The 27,198-nt window shown below is 41.0% G+C and overlaps 1 protein-coding gene across 3 annotated transcripts in view; it reads left to right on the forward strand.

Annotated features, from left to right (window-relative positions):
• The window catches only part of LOC131677840 (hemicentin-1), a 446,898-nt gene that overhangs the window by 418,144 nt on the left and 1,556 nt on the right, over positions 1–27,198 (forward strand). For all 3 annotated transcript variants that reach the window (XM_058957903.1, XM_058957905.1, XM_058957904.1), the window contains one exon: positions 13,250–13,440. In XM_058957903.1, coding sequence (XP_058813886.1) covers positions 13,250–13,440 — 191 coding nt within the window. The remainder of the gene's footprint in view (positions 1–13,249; positions 13,441–27,198) is intronic.

Raw genomic sequence — 27,198 nt, forward strand, 5'->3', positions numbered from 1 at the left:
TAACATATTTTTTCTATTTTGATGCACCGACGGTACATTGAAAATGCCCAAAACTATTGATTTTCACTTACCAATAACTTCTTCAATATAACAAACTATCCTCAATAGTTGAAAAAATCCATTTTGACACATCGTCGAACCCCCTGTGTATTGAAAATGTCCAAAACTATTGCTTGTCAACTGCCAATAACTTTCCCTTCAATATAAAACTCTCCCGAAAAGTTGACAAAAAACTCCATTTTGACACATCGTCGAACCCCCCCCCCCCCCCCCTGTGCATAGAAAATGTCCAAAACTATTGATTTTCAACTGCCAACAACATGTCCTTCAATAGTTATTTAATTCTAAACAATTGAAAGTTAACCGCATCAACTTTAACCCCAATAAACGGGAAAGTAACGCAAAATGTATCGCGATAACCGATGAACCGACGATGACGATGAAAACGACGATACAATTATCGACGATGACGATGAACGCGACGATACATTATCGTTAACGGAGTTTCCGATGACGTTGACGGGTGGTTAACGTTATCGACGATGACGATTAATTATCGATTAACAACCCTGATATTTTCCTTTTTCATGTTAGTTATTCTAATAAGTTGATGAGTAGTTAATAGTCCAGGAAGATAAATTCCTATTCCAACTGTCGATTATAAGGTTTGTACCTTTCCCAACTCGCTTTGTGGTAATTAAGCACTGAGATTATGGGATTGGAAACTGCCTCTTGAGATAGCGAGTAAGTTCCTGGCAGGTGATCAGAATCAAATCCGACATGTATAATCAATTCGCTACAATTGTTACTTTATCTGTCTAAACTAAATCAATTGTTCATGGATTCATTACAGACGAATATCACGTAATTTAATCCAATAATAATTTAATAATAATCCATTTCAAAATAAAACAATAACCAACAGAGCAATTATTAAAAAGTAGTTTATCTTTGGGTTTAAGCGTTATACTTTCGACGAAATACTTTGCTCGTCAGTGCATTGCAGGCTAATCCAAAGCAGTAATAAAAATTATATCAAGATAGATTTCAATTTCAATACCTGTTGAGTTCAACCTTAGTGGACACACTTACTGGGCTTGCTAGAGGGCGCGATTCTGTCTCCGAATTAGATGCGGTGAAAGAACAGTCAACCTAATCTGACACATCGATCGATAGAAGCAAACAGACCAGTCAAGCTCTGTCTGAGTTTCGTCGCGTAACCCCTTATATTATATTAAATTAAATTAAAACCTTAAATTACTAAATTATCACAGAAGTTTATCACAGTTGAATCATCAAGTGAGTACAAGAGGAAAGACTAAAATACGATACGAATCAAACTAAAATTTAAATTAATTACAGCAATACAAAGTAAGTTGAGTAAACCACGAGGTAATCAGCTGAAGTGGCTGATTCAACAATTGAATTGATTAACGACTAGGTTAGTAAAACATTTATTAATATTAACATAAACTAGAAGTTTCGACGTGCATTCACTTAGATTTGCTCACTTATTACATTAAATTAAATTCCTATTCCTATTATTATCATAAGTTCACCAACAAAAATATGTTTACAGTTTAAAGCTGCTACAATCAAAAGCTGCTGTGAGAAAGGTTTTTCTGGAAATCCGAGCAATACCCAAAAACTCGAACACCTTGGTGGTAAATGAAGATATAACGCGGGGTTTGGTTCTGCGGTTAACTGCTTTTTCGATTCCTACACCCAATCCAACAATTTGATCAATTCGACGAATATCAAAATTAGATAAACTCGTCAATATTTGGTTTTAAAAATGTTTCAGTTACAATGGTAATATGCACGTTATGTACCATCTAGAAATTGAAAAATTCGTTTTCGAACGTTTTAAGTGAACAAGCATTCCAATTAAATAAATCTAAAAGATAATTTAAAATCATTATTAAACTTTAAATTCATTGCAATTTTGTTGGCAAATTCTTATCAAGTTTGAAAAGTTTTGCACATGGAGGAAGTATTGAGAATTGCAGTAATAAAATGAAACATTGATGCCAAAAATTCAATTTGTCTTCCTAAATGTTAAGTAGTTCGCTCAAAGCAAAGCGTTGTGCGTAGATGATATTGAAGGCGTGCTAGTCGTCCTTGTTTCGTCGCGATACCAGCCACTGAACCATAGGATGACGCACCCTTGTAGGATATTGTGACTGGTATAGAAGATCCTTGTATAGGTAGATAGGTTGTATTTATAATTTGAATCTGATAAACACACTTAAACAAGTTTTGTTGAAAGTTTAAGTATATCGATGTTGTACCATGATTTGTCGAACTCATTTGAAAAATTCTAAAAATTCTAATAAATTGTCTCAACCTTTTTTTTCGTTACACACCTACGAGTTGTAACCCGTCAGGGTAACAATTTAGCGCTGGGTGGAAATATACCTATTTGTGCGTACTCTCTCCGTAGAGTGTATTGTTATTGCAACATAACTCACCGCTGCTCATTATGCTCGTTCATGTTTTTGATGTAAATTTCGTTTAAATAATAGTCCATGACCGTTGTTACTAGTCCAGATAGGTGTAGTAATTTTTGTTGTGTATTTGTAAATAAATAGCATAGGGTTTAGTTAGGTTACCGCTCTCCTTTCGCTGCAAAAGTGGTCTGACTATGCTGTGCTATAGCGATGACAGCTATGCGGCGGTGCGTTTTTTTGGTGCTTGTTTTGGTCGAGTGCGGAAGGCGGCCATCGTGAAAAGGCAGATAGTGACGGACCACAGCCACGAACAGACGTTCGAAAAACCGTATTTCTTTTTTCGGGACAGTTTCCCGCCACCGTGATAAAAGTGCAGTGCGCGCGTGCGACGGCAAATTAAAGCCGTCAGTGTATCGGTTTGTGGTCCGGGCATTCGGAAAAGTCCTGGTGTGCGGTCGCCGAAACAGGAAGCTAAATACCAAGGAGCCACTCGCTTCCTCGGCTAACCAAAAAGGACCCAGGTAACACCAGTGCCGTTCTCACTGTGGAGGATTAGCCGAACGAGCCTAGCTCTCCTCCACAGTTAATCGTAAAGGAGAACGAAGCAGGGCGGACAAAGGTTCCCCCTGAGGTAGGTTACTGCGGAACCTACCTGGGCCATTCACGGGGAGTGAGTGGACCCGGCGATTATTCGCCCCGTCGCTAGGGAGGTTCCAACAAAGGAGCAAAGCTCACCTCCCTGGCTAATTGTAAAGGACCGCTGCCGGAGCAGCCAACGTAAATAGGGAGAACTCTGCCGTTGCTGTCCCGGCCGGTCGGAAGAAGCCGCCCGCCTTTCCGCCAGCAGTAGCAGATCACCAGCAGCAGCAGCAGTTGAGAGAGTAGCGGGAATAAAAGTCGGTAAATTTTATAACTTATTTGTTTACTTTTTCTTGTTGTGTTACGAAATCCGAAAGTCTTGGTAGAAGCACCTAGGCCGCCCTGAAAAGAAGGGTTCGCCGGGCAAACAAGAACCCGAGTAGTGGGCAAACCCCTACTTACATTTGGCGCACAGCGCAAAACACACTGAAAAAAATATTTTCCTATTTTGGAAAATATTTTTTTCTTCCGGAGTGTGGGGTGCTTCTACTAAATAGAGGATTTTCGTAGAACAGTGGTGAGGTTTCTGCCGCAATATTGTTCCGCGGCCGTATTATTTATTTATTTACATTTTTTGGTATATTTATTTGATTTTTTGCATTTTCCTTTTTTGTCCGAATTTGTGGATTGCGTTGTTTGTGTTTGGTCTGCCGGACGAGTAGTTTGAAGGTTGTTTGTTATTATTCGGTTGCGGTGGCCAATTGTCTTGAATTCTCAATCCGATTTGAGACATTTTTGGAGCAGCTTGATTTCCTGAAATTTTAAGGGAATCGTTAGTGGGCGAAAAATTGAAATTAATACTGTGTCAGTACTTACATGCTTTGTGTCTTGGTGATTTCTTCCAATATAGCGCAAGTTATGATGGCGTTGGAGAAATTCAACCAAGCGTGTGTGTTCATGCGCGTCGATCATTTACATTTCGACGAGCTGGATTTTGAGTTGCTATCTCGAAGCATTTTTATCTCTCCTGATTCGGATCTTTCGGGTGTACAGCGGCAGCGGCGTCTTCGGGGAATTTTGTCGCATGAGCGGTCGTCTCGGAGGGAATTAGTTCGCAATTTCCGGGGTGACGTGGGTGAAGAAAAGGAGATCTGCCTTGGTAAATTACTAACAATCAAGGAAGATCTCCAGTACCGGTGCCCAAACAAGGAGATTTACCGAACACGTTTGCTTCATTTGGGGTCTAGGCTCCAGGTTATCCGAAATTATGCGGCAGGGGAGGTCAACCAGGAAATTTCGGGGTTGCTGGAGGAAGTTCTAGCAGTTTATGCCAGTCATTTCAATGACGAACAGGCAGCACTTCCTCCCGATAACCAAGAAGGGGAGGATGGAGAAATTTTGGGAGATTTGCTGAGTACAGACGTACCCGCAATTCCACAGGGATCCAATCCTTCCGATAACGAAGGATCTCTTTCCAAACAGCTCGTAGGAGACGACCTGTTGCGTGTCTTGTGCGAGATGAGGGACGAGATTCGACAATTGCGACAGCAATCCGACGATAATAAAGCCCTAGCGTCTCAGGGGTCTGATGCTTTTTTAAAAGCTACTGAAACGCTAATGGGTGGGATTGCTTCACTGACAACAATTTCGTCAGTTTTAAGAAAGACGGTTCAAGAAGTTGTCTCACTTCGTGAATCCGTCAGTGAACTTCGAGCACTAGTACATAAGAAGGAAAGTGCACCCGAGATGGATCTGCAGACCGATCTGGAAGATTTGCGTTTGATGGACGTACCCGATTCATTTGATGAACCAGAGATTCCTCGCCCAACACTGGCGCCCAGTCCCGATCAATTTGTGTTGAAGCGAGGATTCTCGGGTCAACAAAATATACGCCCATCACTTCCAATCGAGAAACCGAAACAGAATACCGAATTCACAGCCCCGTACCAAACTCAGAACCAGCCTCACGTTCCTGAATGGACCGAACAGCGGACGGGACCATCCTATCCGAACTTTTCAATATCTACCAACGCGGGAAACGGATCGAAGGCAGCCCCAAGGAATTACTCGCGTAACCCGCAACGCGTCGCTGACTGGAAAATTCGGAAGTATGCTGGAACTGATGAAGGAACGGGACTAAATGAATTCTTGGACACCGTAGCGAGTTACGCTGCGTGTGAGCAAATGTGCGAAGACGAACTTTTCAATTCTGCGATGCATTTGTTCACTGGCAATGCTTTGACCTGGTATCAGGCTATGCGTGCGCAAAACCGGTTGTTTAACTGGAACCATCTTGTTTGCGAGCTCAAGGTAAATTTTGTTCATCCTGAACTTGATGCTACGCTCAAAATGAAGGCTCTCCAGCGCCGGCAGATGCGTAACGAATCTTTCCAGGAATATTTCCTGGAAATGGAGAAAATATTTCGTGCTATGACGGTTCCAATGGCACCGAGCGAAAAACTCGACGTGCTCAAGCGGAACCTGAAAGCCGACTATAAACAAATGCTTATCCTCAGGCCAGTGAACACGCTCTCAGAATTGATGAGTCTTGGTAAATCGATCGACGCCTCCAAGACGCCGATTTATCAGAAAGTTTTCGGTTCTTCTCGGGAAGTTGCTGCTTATTCTGATAATCCACCACAAAACAAACAAAAACAAAACAATCAAAACCAAAAGAGAAGTGGACAGAATAACGGCAACGCAAAATCCAAAACGTTTTGGAGCAAGAATGCCAAACCGGCAGGTCTTGATTCAAACAAGCCTCCTGACAACCAGAAAAAGAAACAGCAAGGGAATCAGGATGGCAAGAATCTCGAGGGAAGCAATCAAAAACCGATCGACCCACCGCAGAAACCTATGATGTGCCTAGAATATTTGGTGGAAAAGCATCGTCCTCCAGTGCTCGGCGTCTGCTACAATTGTGGCGACAAAGGACACGAATATGAGGAATGCCGGAAACCAAGGCGGGTCTTCTGCATAGTGTGCGGATTTAAAGGTTTTGATGTTTCTCGTTGCCCTTACTGCCTAAAAAACGGGATCAGAACCAACTGAAGTCGCAGTTGGCAGTAAAACAGCGCTCCAAACAACAACTCATTATTAACCCCCAGATTTACGACAGTTTTCGACCGGCTCGTGATGAGGACTATGATAATTCGTTGTCTGTCGAAACCATCGTCCTTGACGACCCGTTCGATAACCGTCCATTTGCAATTGTCGCAGTGTACGGCAAATCCTTCAAAGCCTTGCTCGATAGTGGTAGTAACGCCACAATTATAACTAAAAAGCTATACCGAAAGTTTTCGAAAAGTCCCTTGAAAAGGTTGGAACGACCATTCGAACTACGTTCTGCAAATGGTCAATCCTTACCAATCATTGGACAAGCGTATCTCCCGTATACTTTTCAAAATTTGACAAAGGTCCTATGCACTCTTGTAGTAGAGCATCTGACCGTCAACTCCATTCTAGGTATGGACTTTTGGCGCGCCTTTGGGATTTCTCCTGAGATACAAAACTGTGCTCTGTTGAACTCAGGTCAGGAATCAGAAGACGATGAAGAAGATGAAGTACCGCGTGAGTCGATACTCACTTCGGAACAGTTAGCGCGCGTAGAAGAAGTAAAGAAGTGTTTCCAGGCAGTAGAGCCCGGAAAGCTAAGCCCAACCTCATTCACAGAGCACAGGATTGTCATCAAAGATGAATTCCAAGGTGCGGCACCCGTTTGCCGATATCCTTATCACATGAGCCCAAAGAAACTGTCAAAGGTCTGGGAAGAAGTTGACCGATGGCGATCTATGGGAATTATCGAGGAGTCTGATTCGGATTGGTCGCTTAATATTGTGGCTGTCACGAAACCAGACGACTCAATCCGCCTTTGTCTAGACGCTAGGCCTCTCAATGAGCGTACTGTACGGGATGCATACCCTCTGCCCCACCCTGGGCGAATATTGGGCGGCTTACCCAAGGCGAAGTACCTGTCTACCATAGACTTGAAGGAGGCCTTTCTCCAGGTACCCCTGGCTAAGGATAGTCGCAAATATACCGCTTTCAGTGTTCCCGGCAGGGGTATGTTCCAATTTACCCGTCTACCATTTGGTCTCGTCAACAGCCCCGCTACTCTGGCGCGACTGATGGACCAGGTTCTAGGACGAGGTAAATGGGAACCTTACGTTTTCGTCTACCTAGATGACATCATCGTGGTAAGCGAAACGTTCGAGCATCACATACAGTTGCTCAAAGCAGTGGCCGATTGGCTAGCAAGAGCCAACCTAACCATCAATTTGGAAAAATCCCGTTTTGGAGTCCCCGAACTAAAGTTTCTTGGTTATTTGTTGAATCGGGACGGTCTCAAGGTCAATCCTGACAAAATTCAGCCGATTCTCGACTACGAGAGACCTGTTACCGTGACGAAACTTCGTCGTTTCCTAGGTATGTGCGGTTATTACCGCCGCTTCATTGATCGGTTCAGTGAGGTCACTGCTCCCTTGACCGATCTGCTCAAAACGAAAACCAAGAGCTTAGTTTGGAACTCCGAGGCAGAACTCGCGTTCCTTAAAATTAAGGAACTTCTAGTCACTCCTCCAGTTTTAGTCCCACCAGACTTCTCCAAAGAATTCATTCTTCAGACAGACGCTAGTGACGTAGCAGTCGCTGCTGTTCTGGTGCAGGAGTATCCCGAGGGTGAGAAAGTAGTTGCTTACTTTTCGCACAAACTGACCACTCCCCAAAGGAACTATCATGCAACTGAAAAGGAAGGTCTGGCGGTGATAATGGCGGTTGAACACTTTCGAGGTTACTTGGAAGGTTATCATTTTCGACTGGTCACTGATTCGTCAGCGATTACATGGATACTGAAGACTAAATGGAAAACCAGTTCACGTTTGAGTCGTTGGAGTTTAGAATTGCAACTCTACGACATGTCTATTGAGCACCGGAAAGGCAAGGACAATGTCGTTCCAGATGCGTTATCCCGGGCCGTAGCAGCCGTTTCCGCTTTGTCCACCTCAGACTGGTACTGTTCCATGAAGTCCAAAGTTATCCAAAATCCTGACGACTATGCCGATTTCAAAGTAGAAAATGATCAACTTTTCAAGTATGTCAACTCAAAAGTTGTTCCGTGCGACTCGCGGTTCAGTTGGAAACTCGTCCCAGCACCCGAGTTCCGTCAAGATTTGATCCAACGTACCCACGAAAATTTGCTTCACGTGGGATACGATAAAACGATCCACGAAGTGCAGTTGCGATATTACTGGCCTCGTATGGGATCGGAAATACGAAAGTTTATTCGAGAATGCGGGACGTGCAAGGAAATCAAAGCTCCTTTCGTCCCAGTCCAGCCCGAAATGGGTAAGTCGCGTGCGACTAATGCACCATGGCGAATGGTTTCTGTGGACTATATTGGTCCTCTTCCAAAAAGCAAACGTGGCAATCAACACTTGCTTGTCGTCCTCGACGTCTTCAGCAAGTACGTCATGTTAACCCCCGTTCGCAAAATCGCTAGTACGTCACTCTGTACGATACTGCGCGAACAGTGGTTCAATCGCCATGGCAGCCCGGAAATTCTGCTAAGCGACAATGCCTCCACTTTCACCTCGAAGGAGTTCAGTCAATTCATAAAAGAAACCAACGTCAAACATTGGCTGAACTCCCGCTATCATTCGCAGGCTAACCCAGTGGAGCGAACAAATCGCTCGATAAACACCGCAATCCGGGCATATGCTCGAACCGAGCAGCGCAACTGGGATGTCCACATCACCGATGTGGAGCGCATCCTAAATACTACCGTTCATTCCTCCACTGGGTTTAGTCCACATTTCATTATACACGGGTGTAAAATGGCATCTGCCGATGACTTCAGCAGGATTTCCGGTGAGGGTGACCTAGAAACAAGACACCAACAGATAGACAAAATCCGGGAGATTGTGGTCAAAAATTTGGCAAAGGCAAGCGAGGGCATTCGACATCAGTACAACTTGCGTCATCGAAAGTTCTCCAAACCTTTTGAAACGGGACAAATGGTATACCGTCGAAACATGAAGTTATCGAATGCACTCGAGTCTTACAATGCTAAAATTGGACCACAATACTTACCGGCAAAAATTGTCTCAAAAAAAGGTGTATCCTCCTACGAGCTGGAAGATTTAGCAGGTAAAAATCTCGGAGTTTGGCCAGCAAATCTCCTTAAACCAGAATAAAAACAATCTTTTCCGTGCCGTCTGTGGATTGACGGTATGCTTTTATATGGATTACTCACTTGGGAGTTTTTCAAAAGCTGCCGTCAGTTCCCGACGGCAACACCACGGACTTTGGTCCGAATAAAACCAAAATAAGTTTCTCCGTCTTCTCTATCTTCATTCTAGAAGACCGAAACTGCCGTATGAAAGGTTTTTAAAACACACTTTCTATACCTTTTTCGGCGCGCCGCTCGAGCAGCGGCGTAATCAAATTATCGCACGAAATATATGCTCCGGCCCCGGTGACGACTACGGTATGGTGGAATACTCTACTAAAACCACTAATCTTATACCGTGTCGTTCTCCCGGGCACCGGACGCATCTAAATACACTACCTGCCGTGTTCGGCAAAGAGAAGCAAAATTCTTTTGCGCCCCACTCACGCAGTGGGGTAATCAAATTATCTCACTTATTGTATGGTCGGGGACCCGTCTTGGAAGGATAGAATTATCCACTTCAATAAACACACCGTGGTCCCCGGCCGCATCAAATACATCACTTTCCGCCGTGTCCGGCAAAACAAATTTATTCAAAACCCCTTTCACTAGGGGGACACCAGCACCTACGGGTGCAGAAAATGTAAAAAAATCTCCTTGTTGGGAGCACAAAATCACTATTCCCTTTTCCAATAGGGACACAAACATTAGCACGGCTAATTCCCGACCGAAATAATACTCGAAATCGCGCGGAAACAAAAAAAAATCGCGAATAAAAACAATTTGCGACGCCGATTTCGCGTATTGTTTTGATGATGATTCATTCATCCATTCAGGTGGATGATATCATCATTTTTGACACTTTCCTTGATGTTCGCACCAATGCTCTGCATCATACAGGTGTAGCCCGATTCGGATCAGGATGGTATGGGTGTTAGGGGGAGATGTGGGTTAAAAAGCGCCTTGCGTCTTCGATTTCGAATCAAATAATAAAATTTTATTTCGCATAATTTTGGGTTTGTGGTTAAACCTGGGGTGGTTCGTTTGATTCCAGCGGGAATCATTTTGATCTGTTTAAATTATGCGAAAGACATTCTTTGGTCCCTCTCAAACGTTTCTTTTGCCATGTACGAAGCGTTTTGAGGCGAAAAGGGACGAATATACAAACATTTTGTCCGGAATGTCTGTGAGTGGGAGAAACGATGACGTGTTAAGCGGTATGGTATGTGTGAATGTTTGAGTGCAGAATCATATTGAAGGAATGAATGCATGTGTGAATGATAAGATAAAATTGTTTTGGGGTTAATTCGAAGTGCTTATCGGAATGTGAATGATCGAGTAGGCCAGTGATTGAGGATGAATGAATGGGATAATTGTATGAATGTTTTTGGATAGAAACCCCAACACAAGCGTGTAGTACTGGTACCGTAAGAACACGAGGCATTTCTGGACAGTCGAGGAAAAAAAAAACGAACAAAATAATGCCGACAACCGTTCCCCTGCAAGTTGGAAGATTGAAAATTGTCAATGTCACTTGCAGAATTTTAGGAATATCGAGTTGTTACCGATCTTGTTTTCGGATTGGATTTAGGGTTCAACCCATAACCGAGTAATGACGATGGCTGACAACCTCTCGCTTCGCGTATGCTGTCAGTATTATCGGACCAAACACAGGCAAACTTTTCACCAATGAGGACACCCGGTCGATTATTTTTTTTTTGATGAATTTTGATAAATTGCGGAAGAAATAATTAGGTGTAGTTAGTTTTTCTTTGTTTATTTATTTATTTATTTATTCATTGCGTATTATTATTGTATCGGTGTTAGGTTAGAAAAAAATTGTTGCCAATTTTTTTCCACCCGGTGTGGGCGAGATTGTAACCCGTCAGGGTAACAATTTAGCGCTGGGTGGAAATATACCTATTTGTGCGTACTCTCTCCGTAGAGTGTATTGTTATTGCAACATAACTCACCGCTGCTCATTATGCTCGTTCATGTTTTTGATGTAAATTTCGTTTAAATAATAGTCCATGAACGTTGTTATTAGTCCAGATAGGTGTAGTAATTTTTGTTGTGTATTTGTAAATAAATAGCATAGGGTTTAGTTAGGTTACCGCTCTCCTTTCGCTGCAAAAGTGGTCTGACTATGCTGTGCTATAGCGATGACAGCTATGCGGCGGTGCGTTTTTTTGGTGCTTGTTTTGGTCGAGTGCGGAAGGCGGCCATCGTGAAAAGGCAGATAGTGACGGACCACAGCCACGAACAGACGTTCGAAAAACCGTATTTCTTTTTTCGGGACAGTTTCCCGCCACCGTGATAAAAGTGCAGTGCGCGCGTGCGACGGCAAATTAAAGCCGTCAGTGTATCGGTTTGTGGTCCGGGCATTCGGAAAAGTCCTGGTGTGCGGTCGCCGAAACAGGAAGCTTAATACCAAGGAGCCACTCGCTTCCTCGGCTAACCAAAAAGGACCCAGGTAACACCAGTGCCGTTCTCACTGTGGAGAATTAGCCGAACGAGCCTAGCTCTCCTCCACAGTTAATCGTAAAGGAGAACGAAGCAGGGCGGACAAAGGTTCCCCCTGAGGTAGGTTACTGCGGAACCTACCTGGGCCATTCACGGGGAGTGAGTGGACCCGGCGATTATTCGCCCCGTCGCTAGGGAGGTTCCAACAAAGGAGCAAAGCTCACCTCCCTGGCTAATTGTAAAGGACCGCTGCCGGAGCAGCCAACGTAAATAGGGAGAACTCGGCCGTTGCTGTCCCGGCCGGTCGGAAGAAGCCGCCCGCCTTTCCGCCAGCAGTAGCAGATCACCAGCAGCAGCAGCAGTTGAGAGAGTAGCGGGAATAAAAGTCGGTAAATTTTATAACTTATTTGTTTACTTTTTCTTGTTGTGTTACGAAATCCGAAAGTCTTGGTAGAAGCACCTAGGCCGCCCTGAAAAGAAGGGTTCGCCGGGCAAACAAGAACCCGAGTAGTGGGCAAACCCCTACTTACAGAGTACGATTATTGCAGCGATTATCTTGAAAATTGGATTACACGCATCGACCCAGACTCACGACTTTCTCTAAAAACAGAATACGATCCGTTTTTGTATCAAACGATAACTACCTAAATCGCACAGCGGCTCCATTCTAGAAGGAAAGCATTTTTCGAGAATTTCGTCGTTTCTAATGGAATTGGGTTCGGTCCAAAATACCGGGTTAACTCATCTTTCAGCCACTATACATTGACTTTTTTGCACAATTCACGATACAAATTATTCCAAAAGTTGGTTATTATTAGTAATGAGAAAATATACAAACTATTCGACTGTATTATTGTCAATTCGGTAGTTGGGGATTAGATTCTACTTTAGTGAACTATAATAATCTGAATTTTCATTGCAACTTTTGCAATAGATTATGAAATCCACCGATATTCCTATTTCGACTTTCTCCTATAAACTCAGAAATTGTTTGCTGATTTTAATTAACAATTGGATTTACTGTGTGAACAATTTCGCCTGAACTTCAGTTGTGTTTTGATATTTTTTACTCGTCTACATAGGTTACTTTGTACCATTTCAAATAGTTAAGTGATTATAATATTAAACATTAATAAATTGTGATAGTCTAAGGAAATCGATTATTTTATTTTTAGATTTATTGGAGTAAACGGTTTAGTTTGCTCAAGGGAAATTTTTTGTTCTTTATATTTATCTCATGATCAACCTTGATTTTCTAAAAGTAGATACTTTGCAATGTCTTTGAAGATGCGCCTACCATATGTGAAACATATAGAGGTTTCAAATTTGAGGTTGCGTGAAATTAGTTATTGAGTATAATTTTAAAGAACTCCTATTTTGACGTAAAATAATATTCGATGACAGTAACTTGCTATTACAATGCATATGTTATGATATATCTATATTTATCTAAACTATAATTCGCATTACATAATAAGTCGATGTAACATTGCATAAGCAATCTATCCGACGTCGTACTATTTTCCGGGTGTCCAATTTCGATTCTTCGTTTCAAACTACTTATAATCTGCTTGGTTTCTTCTCTTTCCAGAGCGGAGGCCACCGAAAACGATACTTCCCGCGCCACTGTTTCGCAGCCCGTCGGCACGGCTGATAAATCGAAACGGAGGCGAACACTTGCTCCACGACGAGGAGCGCCATTGTGATGGATCCAGTCTAGCGTCGCTGACCGGATCAAACAATGAAGTACATCATTATTCGTTTAAGCCTAGTAAACAAATTGTAAGTTTAATAATCTTCTTTCACTTCGATCAAGTACAGATCAGTAAACAGAATGGCATTTGACTCCCTTCTGAACAGAGTAAATGAAAAAGCACAAAATATCCTTGTTGAAAAAAAAACATACAAAACAACTCAGTTGAAAAATTGCGTCATATCAATGAAATTCTGGCATCGTTAATCAGGAGCGGATCCAGAAATTTTTTTCGGGAGGTGTCTGAAATTTCGATTCTAAAATGAACATTGTACGATTCGTAATACGTAATAACCTTATTTAATGAATATCAGTTTTGTTGGACAAATTTGGTTTAGAATGATTTTGAGTGTGAAACTAGTATAAAATTGTAACTAATTTGAAATTTCTCCACAAGTAAACAAATTTTGGACGAGGTCCGGACCCTCCCCCTGGATCCGCCACTGTCGTCAATGCGTTACATTCCGTGCTCGGCACCTTTACTATACACTACAGTAAAAGTGGTGTGCTTGATCTGGCACACATTTTCTCAGCAATGGTCAACTTGACAAAATCCTGTCAGAGGAAGAGTGTGTGTTTTCCTTTGCCGCATTGTGTAATATAACCAACCCACCGCACTCACAAACTTGGCAGCTTTCCACAATTTTGGACTGATTGTTTTAAAATCCTTCTTGCCTGCCAGCAACGGTATACTTTCTAACCTCTTGCTCCGGTCTATTTCGAAAGAGATGTATTGCACGTAATACACTTTTTCCCATCAGGGCGCTCTCCTGTGGTGAATAAATTAAACCGTAAAGTATATACATTGTGAAAATTTATTTCATGGACTGCACGAGTGACAAAGTGATACGGAAACACCAGTGGTCTTTATTTGCGGAACTTTTTATTCCGTATTTTCCCCGCTCTAGCCTGCGGACACTTTGCCCAACAGCTGGCCTTTTACTACACTTTTCCGGGTTCGTGAAAGTGTTCCAGGGACTTTTCCAACATTCACCGCACTCGATATTTCTTTCTGTCTCTTCGGCAAGATTCAAGATGAGCGCACACTATCTGACGTAATTTATCTTGACGCAAATTAAAGGCGGAATGCTTTATCGTTTAATTATACGGTTAATTTAACGCAGGAAGAAGTTTATTGAACCACTCACACTTCCAATGTCACTTCCAATGCCACTTCCAATGTGACAGAGACGACAATTTGTCCATGGGCTCTGTCCACAAACTGAACGGTTTATTTGTGTGTCCATGTGCAATTAGGCATCGAAACTGATTTGTAGCCGTGGTGTTGCTTCCTAATCACGTTTCCTTGACAGCAGTGGAGGATGCGCAGACATGAAATGATATAAGATACGAAAATGAATAACGGTAGCAGTCTAGGGTAAATAAGGTCAACTTACTTATAATTTGTCATGAAAATATCATTTTTTTTATTAAATTCGTTTATTTGTCACGGTGCGGTGTGCTAGCATAAATGTGCTGTGGGTATTTTCTATATTTGCAGTACACCCCTTCCAAGTAGCATTTCGCCACAAAATTCTAACCTCCCCTTGCACTGATAGAATATATTCGTAAATCGCCAGGAATTTGTTTCGTACAGACAATTTTAATAAAATATACGAATGTTTTCGTACATATGATGAAGCGTTCGTAGTTCTATTGAAACATTTTTATTTTTTATTACGAATTTTTCGTGAATACCACGAAGCGACTTTCGTTGGCTTATTACGAAACAGCTTCGTTCGGCAAACAAATTGTTCGCTGTTATATACGAATATCTTTGTAATATTTACGAGTACTATTCGTCAAACCGTCAACGTCAAAAAAGCTTCAATAGAGGTAGAATACGTCAACAATTCATCACGACGGTCTCAGTCTGACTATTTCTAGAGAAAATTTTCAATAGGACGTAACTAACATTGAGAGTCTCTCTTTGTTTACTTTCTCTTTCGTTTATTACGACGTCATTACAACACTTTGCACTAATTTTCCAGTACATATCGAAAGCCGACGGGTTTTACTAGAATATTATGCAAAGAGTAGAGTAGTAAATGTTGAAATGGCCGAGTAATGAACAGAAGAGAGAGTCCCCAGTTAGTTACGTCCTATTGAAAATTTTCTCTAGATTTAGTAGCCGTATCTGTGCCTGCCGGTTTCAGGAAGATTTCCTGAACCTCTTTCGTTTCCAGTTGATCCAGAATCCGGAGCAGTACGGATTCAGCTGAGCCATCGCGAACTGCTCGTTGGTTTTGTATGAATAAGTTTGAGTTTTTCTCTGCCGGAGCAATGTCAAAATAATATGCTATTTTTTCCTGCTCATTATTTTATTGAACAATTTATAAAAATAACAAGTTCGCGCGCATCACTATCTTTAATCTTTTAAGTATACGATCAAACATATTCGTCACCGCACCTATCCACCGCCTTCTAACCATCCTTCTCCAGGCAGCTAAAAAAATCTGCTCCAATACCAGATCCTGCACCGAAACTTGCGATTCGGCCATATCGAAATCGATGGTGCTTGGTTGATTGATAAAAATTCTCACCTTTTTTCGGTCCGTTAGAGGGCGGTGCTTTGAACTTGATGGCACTGATTTTGACCAGCTGATTGAAGGTAATCGAAATGATCAACTGTTCGTCACAATCGGACACCAGATGACCACCGCTGGAACTGAGTGCATTCACCATTGGGTGGTCGTTCGATTCGTTCAAACATTCGCACTGGTTCTTCTGGATGAAGGTGTTCAAGTCCAACATTCCATGACCGTAATCTTCTCCAGATTCATACAAGCTGGCGACGTAATGTTTCTGTATTTTGGCTTCGAGTTCATTAATGTCTGCACCCTGCATCCTGTCAATCTTTGTTCTGGCTCGGTAGAAAATAAACATTGGCATGGTCGACATGCCCTGGGACGGCGCCGTTTCGGTACATCTGTCAACGTCCGCCTTGAGAAACACAGCCTTTGGATATTTCTCCGGAAGCTGATCGAACAAATGCGATATGTTTCAGCACGGTCCACACCAAGCTGCGGTAAAATCCACAACGACCAATTTTCCTCCTGCTGCGGCTCGGTTTGGAAGTGAGCTGATTGCTTTAACAGCCGTGCTGTATGGTTTCTTGCGCTGCTATCGGTTAGATGAAGATTCTAGTTACAGGGCCACTATTTTACCCGGAGAAATTAACTACTTAATTAACTTTTAACGTTATGCACTTTACTCCTCACAAAATTTAACTAATCGAGAATGACGAGAGATGAACGATGAAAGATGATTACGACAACTTCTCTTAGATGAACGAAATGAATTCGTGCGACCAACGAGATTGTTCGTAATATACACAAATGTTTATTAAAATAAGCAAAACATTTCGTTTCATTCACGAAAAATAATGTCGTTTTCAACGACAACATTCGTGCAATGTACACTAAATAAGTAAAATTTACGAAAACATTCGTTCATCAAGCGGCCATTTCTTCACACCACAGTAAAATCGATTTGGCCACATCGATTTTTTTAAAATTAAAAAAAAATCGAAGTTGTCAAACATCGATCCCAAAAGATCGACTGAAAACAATAAGAAAATTTCTAAAATAAACGAAATGAATTCGTGTGACCAACGAAGTCGTTCGTAATATACGCAAACATTTATTGAAACAAACGAATCATTTCGTTTCATTCGTGCCATGTACACTAGATAAGTAAAATTTACTAAAACTTGTGTTCATCAAACGTCCATTTCATCACACCACAATCTTTCTAGTCCCCAATACAGGTGAGCAGGTTGAAATAAAATCGATTTTGCCAGATTGATTCTTTGAGTTAGTTAAAAAAAAATCGTTGTCGTTAAACATCGATCCTAAAATATCGATTGTAAAAATAATGAATGCGAAAACTTTCCTAGGATGAACGAAATAAATTCGTGTGAGTAATGAAATCGTTCGTATTATACACAAACGTTTATTAAAATAAACGAAACATTTCGTTTCATTCACGAAAAATATTGTCGTTATCAACGATTAGGGGAGAGAGGGTAACAATGAAACACATTTTTTCTACAATTTAATTTTGATGATAATACTTGTTATTTGTGTAACCAAAAGTGATACATAGTGCCACTCTGTTGTTAACTAATACATATATTTTTTCCAGCTGGTAAAATTCACGGGAAATAACATTTTTTGGATAATAAACAGTCGGTGGTAAATTGTATCAGTGTGCCCCATGGGTAGGAACTATGAAACACGATGTCGTCTATAAGGAAATATTCTACTTATAAATTTTATTCTTTTGTTTTGACGAAGAATGATCCTAACGCTTTGAATTTAAGTTATATTGAGGCGAAAATCGTTTGTTTACGAAAGAATCCACTATAACACTATAACATTGAACCACCATATATGCATATCAGCTGCAATCCTGAAATAAGAGACAATTTCTACAAAACTTGCCCAAATTTACTAATTTTGCACTATATGAGTAGTATTTACCGTTGAAAATCGGAACCTATTCACATTTTGAGACAGACCACAAAAACAAAAAATAATCACTGTTCCCCATACTCCTTCGTTCCAGTTACCCAATGGGTCTATTCATGAAAATTGTGAAATTACACAGAACCATGAGAAGTTACCAAAAAACTTTGTTCGCGGCATATGTTGAGCATAAAATTTGCTATAAATAGCAATAGATTAAACATTTATTCAATGAATGGTAACTCATAAAGATGGAATAATGTTTTTCATTGCAAATTTACTCTGGCTATCACAAAACAAACAAATATCCATTAAAAGAGATACAGTTATCAGATCTCTTCCAAAATATAGCAACACGTGTAAAGAATTAGAAATCGTGAAATATGAGAGAATGAGACGATTCTGATCATGCGTTATGATTTTATTGCGAATGTTTCATAGTTCCTGCTGATCCACTGTTACCCTCTCTCCCCTACATTCGTGCAGTGTACATTAAACGTGTAAAACTTACGAAAGCCTTCGTTCACCAATCGGCCATTCTTTTTCATGAAATGAACGAAACCTACTAGTTACAATGCACGAAAGTACTTCGTTGCAGAAAACAACGAATGAATTCGTGCATTGCATGATCGATTTCATTATATTTACGAAGTTATATTATCAGTGTGGAAATAACGTGGCATTGCTAAATCGAGCCACACACACACTGTAGAAAATAAGTCCTTTTTATGACAAATATCCTGATGTTAGCTTTGTTTCGAATGGCATGTAATATGAAGAGAAGTTCTTTCAGTTTACAATCCCGCAGTTGGTTCCATTTTGCTGCCTATAATTCTAAATAAACTCAGGTTTTTTACGCGGGGGATACAGGCCGCGTAAATGAAATGTAAATGAAATTCCGCGTAATTGAAAGCCGTGCAAATACAAAAAACCGTGTCAATTTAAAAATCCGCGTAAATGAAGACCGCGTAAATTGAAGAATCCGCGGTAATGGAAACCGCGTCAATGCAATGCGTTTTCCGTTTGCTCCTGTAGATCAGCGTCGGCTGTTATGAAGATTTGCGTTTTCTAGTTAGGGATCATCCATAAATGACGTAGCATTATATGGGGGAGGGGGGAGTTTTGTATTTTGTGATGATGTGTGACGACATGGGGGTAGGGGGTCATGTCATGCTACGTAGCTTTTTTGAAGGGGAATAACTAACATAGTTTTTTTTTTAATTTTAAGGGGACAAGAGGGGGTGGGGAGAATTACCGTCAAGCTACGTAATTACCAGGGGGGGGGGGTATTTTGAGGTTTGTGACGAAATGCTACGATGAGGGAGGGGGGTGTTAAAAATCACTCAAAAATGCTACGTCATTTATGGATCGTCCCTTATGCACCATGTGTTTGATAGTTGCGCTTCTTCTGCATTGCATCGATCACTGCACCACCTACAAACGTTTGCCAAATGTATTCCCGAAGTCTGATTAATTCTGAATTTCTGTTGCACACATTTCGAATTGAACCCAAACCTCTGTTATATGTGGTTGCAGTTAAGGTTGCTGTAGGCAATAACAGCGATCACGCCAATAAATGAATAAATCGTGCTCAAAGGATGTTGCTTCAAGTCTACTAACGGGTGAAAATGGCTGGTAGACATTGGGGTATGATTACCTCGCGGCTTGTAGAAATGTGACTCAGTCGGTAGAACCGGTTCAACCAGAATTTCACACATCGAGGTCGCCAGCCATCTACCATACATGTAACAGTCAGAGTGGCCACCACAACTAGTGAACGAATTTTTTATTGTTTTTCGTGTTTTGTTTTGATCGTCCAATTTCAGATTACACACTCAAAAAATGTTACCTAGTTTATTACAAAAGAATTATTGTTACTGAGCAACCTACAAATAATTGTTGTAGTAAACCTGCAACATGTTCATATAAAAAACTGCTTGTTTCAAAAATCCAAACAGACGACAAAACATTTTAATAATTTATTCTTGAATCTAATGCTAATATGGGTAAAGCAATCCTTACGTTGTTTTGTTCCAATGTCGTTTCACTTTTCTTACAGAAGAAAACTATAGGGTTCGAATATTTAAACAGTTTTTTCGAAGCCCGGAGGGTCGAGTCTCATATACCAATCGACCCAGCTCAACAGTTGGCACAATGTCCGAATTTTGTTTTTATAGTAAGGTTTAAAAAGCTTCAAAAGCCTGGCATGTAATGTATTGGCACTATATGGGACTTACGACTCACTTTCGTGTCTAACTACTAAAACAATCCTTATTCTTTTTTCGCCCTTCTTTCTCTCGGAACTACACTGCCCATGATCGCAAATCAGTCCCATAAAGATAGGAAATCTCATAGAAAACGGGACAAATATGCGATCATGGTATCAAGGTATTGCTTCGTGGAGTGCTTGTTGTCCTTTCGTCGCAACTTTTTCTTCTGCTCTATCTCGGAGCCTCTCTTGGGCCATAAAATGACTCGACCTCGCTTTGATTTAACTCTCGATTCTTTTATTACGTCTTGTCTCCAACTATTACGTCAGCATTTAGCTCTCGTCTCATTGAGCCGTTTAGATGCTGATTCCTTGAGTCATTTAGCTCCTGCTTCCGTGAGTCATGCAGCTCCTAGCCTAGTTCCCCGATGGAAGAATTTCTCCCGTCACCGATATTATCAGGCGGTAAACTATTCTACTCCGACTAAGAGTTCCCTGGCAGCGGAATATCTCGCGGTACCGATGTCTATTTCGTGAGCCAATTAGCTCCCATTTTTGTCACGATGTAGTCGGATAATCCACGGTGGTGAATCTATCCTACTGTGAATTCTTCGGCGTTTGTTGCTGTGAGCCGTTTAGCTTCCCGTTTCGTCCCGGCGGGGGACAAAGCGTACTTGACGGTTCGGCCAGTAGGTACTGAGGACTGACCAGTGATTCCGAGTGGAGCGGAGTTTCCGGTTCATTGTTGTCCCAACAACCCACTGCTAGCTATTTGACGCGATCTACTTGGTATAACCACCGGCGGTGGATCTATCCTATCTACGAGTTACCCGATAGGGTGTCAAGGTAGTCTGGCGTCGGGTTCACTGGCGCCCTGACGACCCGAACCCGGTGCTACTTTGCATGCTCCTCAACTGGTCCCTGGTGGTGGAACTAGTCCACCCCAGCGGAGAGTCCTCCAGCGCGGAATTTCTCTCAAAACTCGATTTGTGGTTTCACGGTTGACGACGTTACTTTCTTGGTCCCTTCGCCACTATCACTGCAACTCGAATAGTGTACTCGTCACAGATATGCTCCTCGTAGCACATCTCTTCGACGACAATTTCAACTACCACATCCGATATACCCTATCGAACTTCTTCCAACCTTGGTCAATCGAAGACCACATGATTCGGTTGTTAACTTGACATCAGTCATACATATTTCCACGATGCCGTCAATATCTCTACTTCTTCGAGGATCTCGTCGGTTATCGTCAGAACAACGTCATATGCAAAGCCGACGATCTCGACTTCCTTGGGTAGATGCAGTGTTAACACTTCGTTGTACATTACATTCCAGCGCGTTTGGCCGAATGTGGAGCCCTCTGGTACTCCTGCCATGAGAAGTCTACCGAGAGTATCCAGTTGGCATATGCGATACGCTATGCTGAATCTCCTGGTGGCTTCCCTGGGTTTGGCTGGATTCTGGATTTCCCATCTATCTGGGAAGTAACCTTAGTCCAAGCATGTCTGAAAAAACTATCCTGTACATGTCCGGAAACGAAGATTGCGGTCTTCAGTCTACGTTGGGGATACCATGCAGACCGGGAGGTTTCTTCGTTTTCAGCCCTTTCGCCACGATAAGGAGCTCGTCGTTGGAGCGCAGACTAACAGATATAACACTCGAAAACAATTCTTCGCTCGCTTTATCGGTCATTTAAAAAAATTGTTGGAACTGTGACCGCATATGCGATTATGGCGCAACTGATATATTCACAAGTTTACGGGAGATAGACCACTTGTAATAAATTATCACGAGCCTGAAGGATAACCAACTTGAAAATGAGTGGTTGGGACTGTGTATAAAAGTTGGAGCTAGTGTTCTAATAAAATTGGGGGATCGATATTTTTTGAAGGAATTTCCTCATAGTGCTATGTACGTTAGGCTGCGGTTGGAAGCTCGATTGTCACCAGAAATTCCACCGTCTGCATCAATGGACGATATACGTGACCATGGGGTTGGGTCGTGCTTCGGCAAAAGACCATACACGACAATTTTCAAGCGTTACCCTAGGAGTTAGCGTTTATATCTTTGCATAGTTCCATCTTAGGTGGACTTACTAAGCGCTTTCTCACGTAATGATTGAGAGAATAATACTTTCGCTTTCGATATTTCCGTGGTCTTCAGTGTCTTTTCGGCGTTTTCAGCTCTTTTCAGTAACGCCATCTAGTCGCATTTGGCTGCTGCTACAGCAATTTTGACGCTAATCACTAGATCCCTGTTCGTGCACGTTGCATTGGTTTTTACGAATTCGTATAGCTCTTCGATTATTGGCCTCTGCTTCGTCACTTTAGGTAACCCAGATATCTGGCCTTCTTGTGTAATGCTCGTTTTCGGCGTGCGTAAAAGGATGGAAAAACGTACAGTTTTGCAAATCGTCGTCATATACCTTTTAATTCAGTTCGTTACGTATGGTAAATGTCTGTGCGTATGTATGTGCATGTATCTGCGTCTGTGAGTATATGTGACCAAAAATGTCGCTCAATTTTCTCAGTGATGGCAGAACCGATTTTCACAAACTTCGCCTGCGTCTCAAATGAAAGGTACAACGTTCGCATTGGCTGCCATTGAACTTCTAATGGATCCCAGTACCGATTCCGGAGGTACAGGGCGATGAATACGATCACGATTGTGAAAAGGTGAAATTTTTCCCAAAATGTGACCACAACTGCTAGGATTTGTAATACTAGGTCACCAACAGCCGTTCAAAGTTTCTTTGGTCACATTCTCCACCATCATTGGTCCCGGAAGCCCCAGCAGAAGTATTCAAATTCAGAATAATAGTCACATCGATTTCGCGGGTATGGCTGGACCGATTTGAGCAACCTTAGTCTCAAGTGAAAGGTCCTCATATCTCCGGCTTCAGTTGCACGCTGTGAACAAGTTTGATTGTATTTTGATGTCCGGAGTTTTCCGAAACTTTGGTGCAGAACTTTTTGTACTTTTGCTGCGGTTTCTGAAACGGGCGTCTGATTTGATGAAAACCGGTAATGTTCCGCATTTTCAAAGCCCCAAATCTTCGGCCATGCTGGCGAGTGGTACACAAATTTGATTACGTATTGATTTTTAGTGTATAACTTTTTTGTACTTTTGCTGCTACTTCTAAATAGGGCCTCTGATTTGATGAGAACCGGTAATGTTCCAGATTCTTTTATACCCCATATTTCCGGCCACAGTTGGGTGCGGTGAACAAATGTGATTGCATTTTGATCACCAAGGCTTTTTGCAACTTTAATGCATACATTTTAGTACTTTTGCTGCGCCTTCTGAAGTAGGCCTCTGATTTGATAAAAACCAGTAATGTACTGTATTTTCAAAGCCTCACATTTCCGGCCACAGTTGCGTGCGGTGAACCAATTTGCTTGCGCATTGATTGTTGTAACTTTCCTCGACTTATAGTGTATAATTCTTTGTAGTTTTAAAGCGGCTTGTGAAGTGGGCCTCTGATTTGCTAAAAACCGGTAATGTTCCAGATTTTTAAAGCCTAATATCTGCGGCCACAGTTGCGTGCGGTGAACAATTGTGATTGCGTTCTATTTCTTAATATTCTCATACTTTTTCAGCGGCTTTCAACTAAATGCCTTTTTGGTCGTACTTCCACTGTTGCGAAATTCAATTGCTTATTTAAGAGATATCTAATACCCGAATACTGCTGAGATATGTGCCACCTTGCTGTTCCCTGGAGTCGAATATGATCCAATTTGTAATAAACGGCATAGAAATTGCGAGGAAGGGTTTTTGCTAACAGTACCTATAACAAAACAAAAACAGACAAATGAAAAGAAGCGAAACGCGTGAAAATATGCATGTTCGGGTGGTTACCATCAGACAGTTTATCCCAATATTGTTATTACCCAGACTCCGTCATACCACTTAATAGTTGTTATGCCACTAGTCGAACTTGGCAGACACTCGAGGTTTTGTTCTGAGCACAACCGGAACGGTTTGATAAGAGCTTTTTTACGATCACGGAATATCTTTCGGTTCTATCCACCAAACTATAGTGCTGAACGGTGCTCTTCTGTTGATGGTCGATATTTTACGATAGAGCTGGCGCGTGTTCCCTCGTTCAATAATTTTTCCCAGTTTCAATGCACGATTCAGGAGAGGAATTTCGAAAATCAATGCCCTTGTGAAGCAACAAGCAGCATTAAATTTCCATGGATCTAACGGACATACCAGCTGCTAGAGTTTTTCGGCAATAAACATTTTAGCGAAGAGTTTTTTTTTGAATATTTGAGCGTTGAACATTCATTACTACTGGACGAATGATTTGGACTGATGTAAAATAGTGGATGGGCACTTATTGAATACACATCAGGCTGTGGTATCTATGTGAATAGAAAAAATAACTTTTTCCAGTATCCTATTTGTCACTAAAACATGTCAAAGGGAATAGGAAAAACTCACCCAAAGCTTTCATTTCTAAGATTGAGTGAAATTGTATATGATTCTATCCTTATGAATTACCATTAAGGAATTTATTGTTTTGTTCATCAACGATTTTTGTACTCGCGTCATGTCTGCAAAATTGCTAGGGTGTCAACATATCAACTCCCGGTAAATCAAAATTCCAAAGAATGATCATTGATTTGTAGTTTTCATATGTACAATTTTACATTCTCGCCACAGATTTTCACTTGAGGCTAGTTTGGCATATGTAATTTATAAATGTTATGGACACATTTTGGAATGTGTATGAATCGGCATCAACATCTTTGTTTCGTTCTTAACAACCAATATGATAACTAAAATGGCCAAAAAACAGCAAAATGCTAGAGTTTGAGTGCTATGAAAACTCAATTCGAGTGCATCAAATGTCGCCCTAACAAATTGTTTAGATTTCTCACTCTTAATCCTATCCACGAAAAAATTGACTGTCGGGAACTTCAGTAAATCGAAAAATACTGGGCAATTAGAAAGCAGCCGTTAAAAAAATTAGATATTTTAAATGAAATGAAAATGTAATGAAAACAGAGGAAAGCTGAGAGAGAAGTTACAGATACTACTGCATAAAAAATCGTCATTCAAGTGCCATTCAAAGCTGTTTTTTAATAATAATGTATCACAAACTGAATCTTTTTCTTAACCTTCCGGCAGTCGCGCTAGTGCACTGAGTGCACGCTGCTCTGAAAATCTAGCGAAATCGTCTTAGGGCACCAGCGGCTGCTCGTTCAGTGGGCCACAAGCGCGACTTCCGGAGGGTAAATTTGAATAACGATTTAATTTTTTCCACGGTTTCTAAGTAGTGCAATAAATTGGTGAACAACCTTTAGTTCTAGAACTGGAAGATATCTAATAAACTAGAACTGTACACTATATAAACTACATCAATACCCCGTTCGATCAGTTTTACTTCAGACTGAGCTGATTCAAGCCAGAAGTTCATGTGCCGAGCGTTCTTTGTTTCTGTTTCAATTGACCATGCATAACAATAAGGCTAACATAACACTATTACAGTCTACCAAAACCATGTACCAATATACTAATATAATTCAACTTATAAAAATATATCTTAATTATGATCTGAACACGAAAATATCTTTAAACGAATAAATTAAACAAATGATATTTATTTTTAAATTACAGGGCTTACAAAAGTGTGATTCTTAACATATTGAACCTGAACAATACCCCGTTCCTGATATGATGGAACTGGGCACAGTGTGGCTTCGGAAAAGTCGCATTTTGTTTCTCTACAAACATTCCACTTCGATAACAGGAGGCTTTGAAATGAATTAATATTGTAATAAGGAATAACGATTCTTTCGTTGGTTCAGTGGTAATTTATCTTTGCGTTTGACATTAATCCGGTTCAACCAAAACTGAAATCAGCAGCTCTATTTTACTATTTTACTTGTGATCAATATATTAATACAAGAATACTCATCAAAATATTTTTTGCATCAAATAAAGATTGGGCTGCTCTTTTCTTTTGAAGTTTCATGGCGCCAGCAGTACAGCTAGTATGAATTCATGCACCTATTCTTATCGCAGGGCTCCTAATTTATTGTATTACCCATAGTCAGAGCCGTAGCATGATCTGTTGGCGTCCTTGGCGGAGTCTCAGTTTTAATCCTCTTTGTTGTCTATTTTGGCACCTTTTCAGTTCGACTTTCAATAATAATAATTTGTGTACATGGAAATGTCACACTTTGTCTGACTTGTTTTGTGAGTTATTTGTTTGTAATAACTTTCGCCATTTTTTTCAATTTGAAGTTTTCGTGTCGTGCAACTCAAACACGTTCGATATTCGTTTTTTATCCGATTTATATTTGAAAACATCATCATATATTGTGAATAAATTTGAATGGAACTGACAGGGTCGGACGTGGACTTATGGTATCTTTGAAGAAGTCTCAGTTTTGGACTACTTTGGTTGTTACATTGGTTATATTTTCAGTTCGTCCTTCGAACAATAATTTAGTGAGTACCTGGAAGTGAATCACTTATTATTACTTATTCTATGACTTATTCCTAAAATATTTAAATTTTAAATTTCTAAAATAGTTCAAGGTTTCAGCGCCCCCGTATGGTTGGTGACTTTGGCGAAGGCCAACTGGGCCAATCGCACACTGCTCATAGTTAATGAATTGTGCAGAATTTCTCTTTTTACCCTGCAACCATAACAAAAAGTTGAAATGTATGTATCTGGTCTGTAATTCTGAAATTAAAACTAATTGATACGCAGAGAATGTTCATGACATCACTGAATCAGTCCATACTTTCTTCAATATACCACCCAAATGAGATAAAATTACAATTTTAATGGAAGATCTATTTGGAGTTAGTATTTGTCACTGGAAAATCAAATCCATGTGGAATCAGCGAAAATTTGTTGGCGAACATATTACCATTTACTGATAGAACAGAACTCATCATCAAGTTTTACCGCCGACACCGGTTATGTTCTATCGACGACCATGCGGTAAACTTGGGTGCAACGCCCAACTCCTATTTAGCAGAAGGCAAAGGATTTATCACATTTCCTTCCGATCATGTCCATATGAGCCTGCCTAGTTCTAGTTTTCCATTCTTAGTTTATAACTGATTCGCTCTAGAATTAG

This window comes from Topomyia yanbarensis, chromosome 1 (genome assembly GCF_030247195.1).
Source record: "Topomyia yanbarensis strain Yona2022 chromosome 1, ASM3024719v1, whole genome shotgun sequence".
NCBI lineage: Eukaryota > Metazoa > Arthropoda > Insecta > Diptera > Culicidae > Topomyia > Topomyia yanbarensis.